The 9498-nt window shown below is 37.6% G+C and overlaps 1 protein-coding gene across 3 annotated transcripts in view; it reads left to right on the top strand.

Moving 5' to 3' along the window:
• Positions 1-320: 320 nt before the first annotated feature.
• TMEM209 (transmembrane protein 209) overlaps positions 321-9498 on the top strand; it is a 31183-nt gene continuing 22005 nt past the window's right edge. Inside the window, exons 1-6 of one of the 3 annotated variants that reach the window (XM_035021110.1) lie at positions 321-396; positions 1348-1484; positions 1635-1693; positions 2666-2797; positions 3321-3562; positions 8314-8515. In XM_035021110.1, the coding sequence (XP_034877001.1) occupies positions 1348-1484; positions 1635-1693; positions 2666-2797; positions 3321-3562; positions 8314-8515 (772 nt within the window). In that variant the 5' untranslated portion in view covers positions 321-396. The other 2 variants (XM_035021112.1, XM_035021111.1) reach the window with 2 other exon arrangements.

Genomic DNA, 9498 nt, shown 5'->3' with positions numbered 1-9498 from the left:
CGTTACCACATACCCTACCCTACAATTAGCTACCCTGCTTAATAAAATCTGCTTAAAAATGTGAGTCCATAAAAACCCTAAGGAAGCTAAAATTATATTAATATATAGAAATTCAGCTTGTTACAATTATTACTTTTTACTGCGAGTTCAGAACTTGGTCTGAATTTTTGCTGCTCAGCTCTCTCCCCGCAGAAGAGTGGGAGCCACAAACACTAAAGCTGTTTCCCGGGTAACGCTCAGAGCTCTCATCCCTCCCCCGCCCCCCTCTTCTCGCGAGAAGGTTCGTTCTTCCGGTAACTGTAGTCCCGCAAGCCGGTTGCCTTCTCCTTCGCTCTTGGCTTCGCGCATGTGCAGTAGAGAGTGGCGCGAGCCAGCGGCTTCCGGCCGAAGAACACGGTGCGTGCTGGGGGTCATCTTTGTGCTTCCTAGACGTGGAGTCCACGCGTGCCGTGGGATTTCCGAGACTGTGGATCTGCCGAGGGTTCAGCCAACGGGGGGTGTGGCCAGGCGTCCCAACACCTGTAGTGGAAGGACGAAAGAAGCAATAGGGGTTGCCAAAGTTTGTGCTGGGAGACCCAGGGAGGGAAGCTCGCGGGACTGGGAAGTTTTGACTCGCGGACTGGGAGGCGCGAAGGGTGCTGGTCTGTACTGTCTGAATACGACTCTAGATACGGGAGAGTCTTGGTTTGTCTGAGATGAGGCCTAGCGAAACAAAGGAAATATAAATCCCATGAGGACCCAAACTGCACACTCCCCAGTCGGTCTCGTCCCCTTCACACCATGAGTGTTCACCCTTACAAAACTTAAAATCTTACACTTAATCAGCAACACAAAAGAGGGGTCTCTGGCGTGCGACAGTCCCGAGTGCAGAGTTGTTTACGATGGTAGGCAGTTAATGGCTTCTGCGTGAAGATGTAAGAGGAGTCTTTAATGGCTTATAACTAATACGGAATATTTTCTCCCAAAGCTTGGTATTTTGAGTTTCTTAAATTAGCCCTTGGGCTAATCCTTGTGACATATTCCAAAAGCACAATACAGGATAATTGTAGATATAATCACCATCCTTTAAATACAAAATAAGACATTTTTATTCATTGGAAGTATTGTTCTCTGAAGTGCTGAGCCAGTACTCTGTTGATTACAGTATGGTGCCAATAAACTTATAATTTAGCGTTCCCTTTTCATATAATAATAGTAAAATGTAAAGAGTTTTGGAAAGACATTTTAAAGATAAGGGGAAATGTGCAGTTTTTAGTTACTGTTATAAAGGACACAAGTTTCTTAAATGGAGAAGTGTTTTTTTTGTTTTTGTTTTCATTAATTCCCGTGCTTTTTATTTTTTAATAGATGCAAGGGGAGACAAATCCTAGTGCTTCCCTCATTGACAGAACCATCAAGATGAGAAAAGAAACAGAAGCTAAGAAAGTAGTTTTAGCCTGGGGACTCCTAAATGTATCTATGGCTGGAATGATATATACTGAAATGTAAGTTAATTAGCCAAAAAAAAGTGAAACTTAAAGAAGCCAATGGTTGGTTCCACAGGTTTTGGTGTTTGGATTTGGGGTGTTTGTTGTTGTTGTTGTTTGTTTTTCGTGTTTTTTTAAGACTTTGAAAAGCCTGTCTAATTTTTTCAGGACTGGAAAATTGATTAGTTCATATTATAATGTGACATACTGGCCCCTCTGGTATATTGGTAAGTAATTAATTTTTACTCTGATTTAGATTTACTACCAATGAAAAACTGCATTCATATTTAATTCAATTTAGTATTCATTCCTGCATTCCATAAATATTCGAGTGTGTACTGTGTTCCAAAAACTGGGAATACAGCAGGAAGGGAACAAGGTCCCTGCTCTCGTAGAAGGAACTTTCTAGTAGAGGAAACAAACAGTACAATTCCAGGTAATCATTGGAGTTCTGTGATGAAAAACAATGTTTGGTGGTGGTGATTTGTATTTGTTATTCTCTCTGAAATGCCTTCCCTACTTCCCTACCATTGCTCCTTTCAAGAACAACCAGATTTCTATTCCATTGATGCCTTCCTCAGTTTCCTTGTTACTTCCTCTGTCTGCTTCACTCTGCTCTTCAGTAGTCCTGGTGTATGAAGAGTCTTTATGGCCATTGGAGTGAATTCCATAGTCTAATATACACATTAACCTGGAGTCTGTGATAGGGAGGTGGTATGGCAAGGAGTTTTGGAATCTGCATACCTGAGGTGTAATCATGGGTTCAATAACCAGCTGTGTGTTCTTGCAAAAGTCACTTGACTTCTCTAGTCAAGTGAAGGTGAAAATGTTTATTGTACAAGGTTGTAAGGATTAGTGATGATATTTTTTTTTTAAGATTTTTTGTTTTTAAGTAATCTCTATACCCAATGTGGGACTCGAACTCACAACCCTGAGATTGAGTCACATTCTCTACCTACCAACTGGGCCAGCCAGGTGCCCCGATAATACTTTGAAATTCACTAGTAAATGTCCTATAATAAACATTTATGTAATAAACACTGTATATAGTAGACATTCATTAAATGGTAACTATTATGAGGAATAAGAAGATAGTTTTCAATTTTGTTGTTAACTTGCTGAAATATGAAGAGTTTTTGTTCCCCCCTTTAGATGGTCTAATCCCCTTTTAAAAAAATAAAAATATTGTTCTTTTCCAGAGCTTGCCCTTGCATCCCTCTTCAGCCTAAACGCCTTATTTGATTTTTGGAGATATTTCAAATACACTGTGGCACCAACAAGTCTGGTTGTTAGCCCTGGACAGCAAACACTTTTAGGGTTGAAAACAGCTGGTAAGTGTTTTATATCTTTTGCAAAGGTGGGGGAAAGGTTGGCAATAAATCTTTCTCAATTTAATTTGCCCTTTTTATAGACTGAGCTGGAAGGGACTTCTAAGGCCATCTGGTTCAACTATATTAAGCAAGTGTATAATAAATTGTCTTAAGACCAATGATTATCATTCCTATTTGTATAAACTGAATGGAAATAATATTCAACAGCCTCATGAAAGTTTGTTCCTTTGCTTAATTACAATTAAAATTAAATGACTAACTCTTACGGCATTGAAGCTAATCTCTTACTTTAAAATCTGTGGAAATGGTAAACAACTACTTTGTGTCCTTAGGTTATAATACGTTATGTAATTTAACAACCCAGTCACCCTATTACTTTCTCTTTTCTTGAAAAAGATTCAGTTCATTAAGTCTGTTTTTGTAGAAATTTTATTTATACATGCACACACATCTTTTATTCACTCACTCACTCACTCATTTATTTATTTGTTTGTTTATTTATTTATTCTTTCCTTCCTTCTAGTTGTACAGACTACTCCTCCACATGATCTGGCAGCAACCCAGATCCCTCCCTCTCCACCTTCTCCTTCAATTCAGGGTCAGAGTGTGTTGAGTTATAGCCCATCTCGTTCACCCAGTACCAGCCCCAAGTTCACCACCAGCTGTATAACTGGATATAGCCCTCAGCTGCAAGGTCTGTCATCAGGGGGCAGCGGTTCCTATAGCCCTGGAGTGACTTACTCTCCCGTCAGTGGTTATAATAAGGTAATGAATCCTTTTTCTTGGCCAGTCACATTATTTTAGTATGGGGAGCTACCTTGAAAATCAGCTAATGAGTCAAAACTCCTCATCTTCTCACTGAGAGAACTGAGGAACAATGGATAATTGACTTGCCCAAATTGCCCGTTTAAGAGCCAAGAACAGAACCCAGATCCTGATACCTAGTCAGAAGTTCTTTATACTACATCCTAAAATGAAAGAAAAAAAATTAGCTTTCGCAAAGATAATGGACTCTGAGGGTCACCATCTAGGATCTTTTTTTTTTTTTTTTTTAAGATTTTATTTATTTATTTGACAGAGAGAGACACAGCGAGAGAGGGAACACAAGCAGGGGGAGTGGGAGAGGGAGAAGCAGGCTTCCCGCCGAGCAGGGAGCCCGATGCGGGGCTTGATCCCAGGACCCTGGGATCATGACCTGAGCCGAAGGCAGACGCTTAACGACTGAGCCACCTAGGTGCCCCACCATCTAGGATCTTTCTGCAGGGTTTTTCAGACCAGTTGAGACTATGATAATTTTTTCCTTTAGTTTTTAAATTCATGTTTGCCCTCTTTCTTTGCTTGTTTATGTGAAACTTTTGTATATCCTTATACAATTTTAATGCTTTCTGGGACACGTGGGTGGCTCAGTCGGTTAAGTTTCCGCCTTCATTCAGGTCGTGATCCCAGGGCTCTGGGATCAAGTCCAGCTTAGGGCTCCTTGCTTGGCGGGGATCCTGCTTCTCCCTCTGCCTGCCGGTCCCCCGCTTGTGCGTGTGCTCACTCGCTCTCTCTTACAAATAAATAAAATCTTTAAAAAAAAAAACAAAACTAAATAAATAAATAAAATATTAATGCTTTCATCATGTTGGATTACCTCCTAAGCTAAAAAGAGTTGTGTAGTTGGACTCTTGAGGATGGACACCCCTTTCAAAACGGATGAATAGAAACCTTCATTCCAACTCCCACAGTAAAGTGGGATATAGTTCTCATTTTTGGACTTGATAGAAGCAACATTGACAAATTTGAAAGTATGACTCCTGCCTGAAGCATAAGAACATAAAAGGAGCATTAAAGAGATGGTCAGGGGCGCCTGGCTGACTCAGTCAGTAGAGCGTGCAGCTCTTCATCTCGCAGTTGTGTGTGCGAGCCCCATGTTGTGTGTAGAGGTTACTTAAAAAAAATCAGGGGTGCCTGAGTGGCTCATTTGGTTAAGTGTCTGCCTTTGGCTCAGGTCATGATCCCGCGGTCCTGGGATCAAGCCCCACATAGGGCTCCCTGTTCAGCGGGGAGTCTGCTTCTCCCTCTCCCTCTGCCTGCCACTCCGCCTGCTTGTGCTCTCTCTCTCTCTCTCTCTGTGTCAAATAAATAAAATCTTTTTAAAAAATCATTTAAAAGGCGGGGGGGGATGGTCACATTTTCAGATGCTCTCTCTAGTTAGACTAACATCTCTATAGCTGCTAGTTAAATGAGGGATGTCTGGAAATGAAATCAACACACTGCCCCTTACTCTTTATATAATATTTCTTTGTAATGAAATTCCATACTACTGGTTACCTGATAATAATTTTGGCAAGTAGTAGAATTTAGAACATTTTGTTCAAGTTAAATATTATAAGGAAATGTGTATATAGTGATAATTCATAACCCATAGGTAAATATGACTTGTAAAAATAGCTTTTATTTTCATGAGAAAAGAAAAATCACTCATAGTCTTACCACCCAAACATAATTTCTGTTTAATGGCTACTTAATACTCATCTAGTGGAAATACCATAGTTTACTCTTGAATAAGTAAGTTATTTTTATTTCCTAGAAACTATTACTAATCTGTACTAAATAACTCTTTACATAAAGTTAGTAACATTGTTTAATTATCTTTTTCTACTAGATTGTAACCTCAAGTACAGGATTGTGTTTTTTATTCATCTTTGTTTTCTTAGCCCAGTGTATGGAATATAGATGCTATATAAGTATTTGTTGAACCAAATTACTACCTTGGAAAAGTTAATGAAATAGAGTAATTATTTTTCTAGGGAAGAAATGCCAAGATTGACTAAGTAGAAAACCTAAATAAATACAGAAGAAAAATTTTAATCAAATATATCTGCAGAATATATTAGAGCCCTGAAATTTTGCTTCTGAGTTCTTTTAAATTTTCAAGAAACCAGTTACTTTTAAACTTTTGATTATTGAAGTTTTCAAACATACCTGTTACCCATCTTCAGTAGTTACCCACATTCTTCGAGTGTATGGACAGCTAATTCTGATCCAGTAAAACATATTAAAAGCCTAAATTCTATAGTCAGAAAACTGGATTGAAATCCTGGTAGGATCTTGAGTGGGTTAACCTAACCTCTCATGTCCACAATTAGTACAGCAGTAATATTTACCTATTATTGAGAGGATAAGATAAGGTAATATAAAAATAAATAAGGTAATATATATTGTGCATAAAATATGCCCCTTGAGTAAGAATAAACCAGTCAATGGTTTATTAGCCCAATATGGTTTATTTAGCCCAAATATCATCATAGCATATGTAAGGATTTTTTTTTAAATAGGCTCCACGCCCATAAGAGAAATCAATGTGGAAGAGGATTAACATTTTTATTTTAAATCAGCATTAAACTAAAAGATTTTTTAATCCTTGATTTAAGGCAAGCTAATATAAACTGATAATGAAACCCCAGTAAAAATAATTATCGATGTACTGGAGTAGATATTTAATAAAATAGGTAATACAGTGACCAGTAATTGTATTTTTAAAGTGTTTAACTTCGTAAGTATAAGGAAACACAAGCTAAATGTAAATTTTTAAAAATTCTTCTATATCAAATAAACGTTTTAAAGTAGTAATGCTGATGGATATATACCAAAATAGGTCCTTCTATCAACTTTCTTCTGAATTGTACTTAGTATAACATTTTCATTTAATAGAATGGGAATGGGAATACGTATTTAAATGTTCATATGCTTTGACCCAGTCATTTATGTTCTAGTAATCTCCTGAAGGGCATCCTCAGAAATTAAGATTTATGTACAAAGATGTTAATCATAACATTATTTACAGTGGCCAAAAATTATGTAGACAGTTCAAATGTCTAGAATAAGAGAATATAAAAATAAATTATGGTATATTTGTACAATGAAATATTACACAGCCAGTAAGAATATTTATAAAGGATTTTTATAGGAAAATTTTAATTTTAAAAAGAACAGTGAGGGGACACTTGGGGTGCTCAGTTGGTTTCTGCTTGGGAGTCTGCTTGAGATTCTCTCCCTGTCCCTCTTCCACTACCCTTTGCCACCCACCCCTGCTCCCGCATGCACATGCTCACACGCTCTGTCTTCATCTCTAAAATAAATAAATCTTTAAAAAATTAAAATTAAAAAAATGAAGTTATAAAGCTAAACAGTATTATCTCAATTATGTAAAAGGAGAAATATACTGATATAGCTGTGTACATTTAAAGATTTGAACATAAAATATGAAAGGGGATTGTATTATCTCTAGGTTGTGGAGTTAAGAGTATGACTTACTTTCTTCAAACTTTACATTTTTTAAAACATGCATATATTGCTTTTTTAAAAAACAGACTTTTTTTTAGAATAGTTTTAGGTTTGTAGCAAAACTGAGAGGAAGGTACAGAGACATGTTGTATACCTTTTGCCCCCACACAGGCATAGCCTCCCCCCAGCTATCAAAATCCCCCACCAGAGTGGTACATTTGTTACAATTGATGAAACTACATTGGAACATCATTATCACCCAGAGGCCATAGTTTACTTTAGGGCTCACTCTCAGTGGTGTGCATTCTGTGGGTTTGGACAAATATATGGTAACACGTATCCACCATTATTGTATGGTATAACAGGGTAATTTCATTGCCCTAAAAACCTTTTGTGCCCTACCTATTCATCCTCCCCAGTCCCTGGCAACTGCTGATCTTTTTACTTTCTCCATAGTTTTGCCTTTTCCAGAATATCATATAATTGGAATCATACAGTGTGTAGCATTTTCAGATCGGCTTCTTTCAGTTAGTTATGTGCATTTAAGTTTCTTCCATGTCTTTTCATGGCTTTGATGGGTCACTTCTTTTTTTCTTTTTTGAAAGAGAATGCTCGTGCACGAGTGGGGAGGTGGAGTGGGCAGCGAAGGGATGAGGGTGAGGGACAGAGAGACTCTTAAGCAGACTCCATGCCCAGCCTGGAGCTGACTTGGCTCTGTGGGACTTGATCTCATGGCCTGGAGATCATGATCTGGGCCGAAATCAAGAGTTGGATGCTTAACCAACTGAACCACCAAGGTGCCCATATTTCATTTCGTTTTATGCTGATTAATACTCCCTTGTCCAGCTGTACCACAGTTTATTTACCCATTCACCTACTGAAGGATGTCTTCATTGGTTCCAGGTTTTGCCAGTTACAAATAAAGCTGCTGTAAACATCTGTATGCGGGTTTTTGTGTAGACATAAGTTTTCAACTCCTTTGGGTAAATACCAAGGAGCACAATTGCTAGATCACATGCTAAGTGTAGTTCAGTTTTGTAAGAAACTGCCGACTGTCTTCCAAAGTGGCTACGTATACGTTTTGCATTCCCGCCAGCCGTGAATGAGGGTTCCTGTTGGTCCACATCCTCACCAACATTCAGTATTGTCATGGTTCTGGATTTTGGCCATTCTAAGTACTTTTTGAAAGTCAAAAACCAAAACAGAAATAAATTTCAGTAAAGAAGAAGTTCTTTTATTTTGTATAGTTGGCAAGCTGTAGTCCCTCTGCTGCTTCTCCGTACCCTGCTACTGTTGGAGCAGCGGAGAGCAGTGGATTGAGGTCTCGCTACCGGTCTTCACCCACCGTCTATAATTCCCCTACTGACAAAGAAGACTACATGACAGACCTACGAACTTTGGATACTTTTCTTAGAAGTGAAGAAGAGAAACAGCATAGAGTTAAGCTGGGTACGTATATATATTTTTAGTTAGATCTAATGTACCTATTTTTGGTGTTACTTGACATTATCCGTAACTCACTATGTTCAGTATTTTGATACCTGTCCATAAATGTTTCTTTTTTACTAATATACCTTGTATAGCCTAGGAGAGAAATACATTTTGTTTTTATATTTTGTATAGTTAGAATTAAGCTCACCAAATTTAAGAAGTAAAATATAGCTGAACCGAGAGATCTTGAACTTTTCATCCACATTAAGATTGAAAGCTTTTTCATATAATGTAAGTTACACTTTCTATTTAAAAGTTGAGGCTATCAAATGTTTTTACAGCAGTGCATAGCAAAGCTTATTGAAGTGATAGTTGTCTCCTTTGGTCCTTGGAAAGATTGGTGTGGCGGAGAGAGAACGGATTTACTCTAGAAGTGCTGCTGTTTTTCAGAACATTTTTGAACTTGTCTTTGGTTTACTTTGGGAAACAGTGTTAGCAAATCTTAATCTATTTGGAGTGGATTTGATTATAACAAAGTCAATTATTTGAAACCAAATTAGGTTATTGAGCCAAGTAATGATTTTTTCCCCTCGGGAACTTTCACAGAAAGCACATTAGGTGCTAAAGCATGACCACAATGAGGAAGTCAGTTATTGGACCATGGCTCTTTGTGTCACTTGAAATCTCTCCATTGATTTTTAATTTCATTTTGCCTGAAAGTGCCAGAAACGTCAAAGAAACAAATCAATATTCTTATTTGTTGATGCATACTTTTTCTTCTTGTTAAATTTTGAAATATTTCAAGTTTACTGAAAATTATAGAGTATAATGCAAAAAACAACCTAGGTTGTTCCCTCTACAAATCTTTGTCTTATTGAGATATTTTCTGGGTTCCGTTTTTTTTCTTCTTTGATCCTTTGGAGTTATTTAGAAGTGTTGTTATTATTGCTTAGAAGAAGTATTAGTGATTGGTGTTGCTTTTCATTTCCAACATATGAAAT

The sequence above is a fragment of the Mirounga leonina genome, unplaced genomic scaffold (assembly GCF_011800145.1).
Source record: "Mirounga leonina isolate KUSES-001 unplaced genomic scaffold, KU_Mleo_1.0 Mir_174, whole genome shotgun sequence".
Lineage (NCBI taxonomy): Eukaryota > Metazoa > Chordata > Mammalia > Carnivora > Phocidae > Mirounga > Mirounga leonina.
Note: the sequence above shows the minus strand (reverse complement) of the source record. Positions and strands in the feature narration are given on the sequence as shown.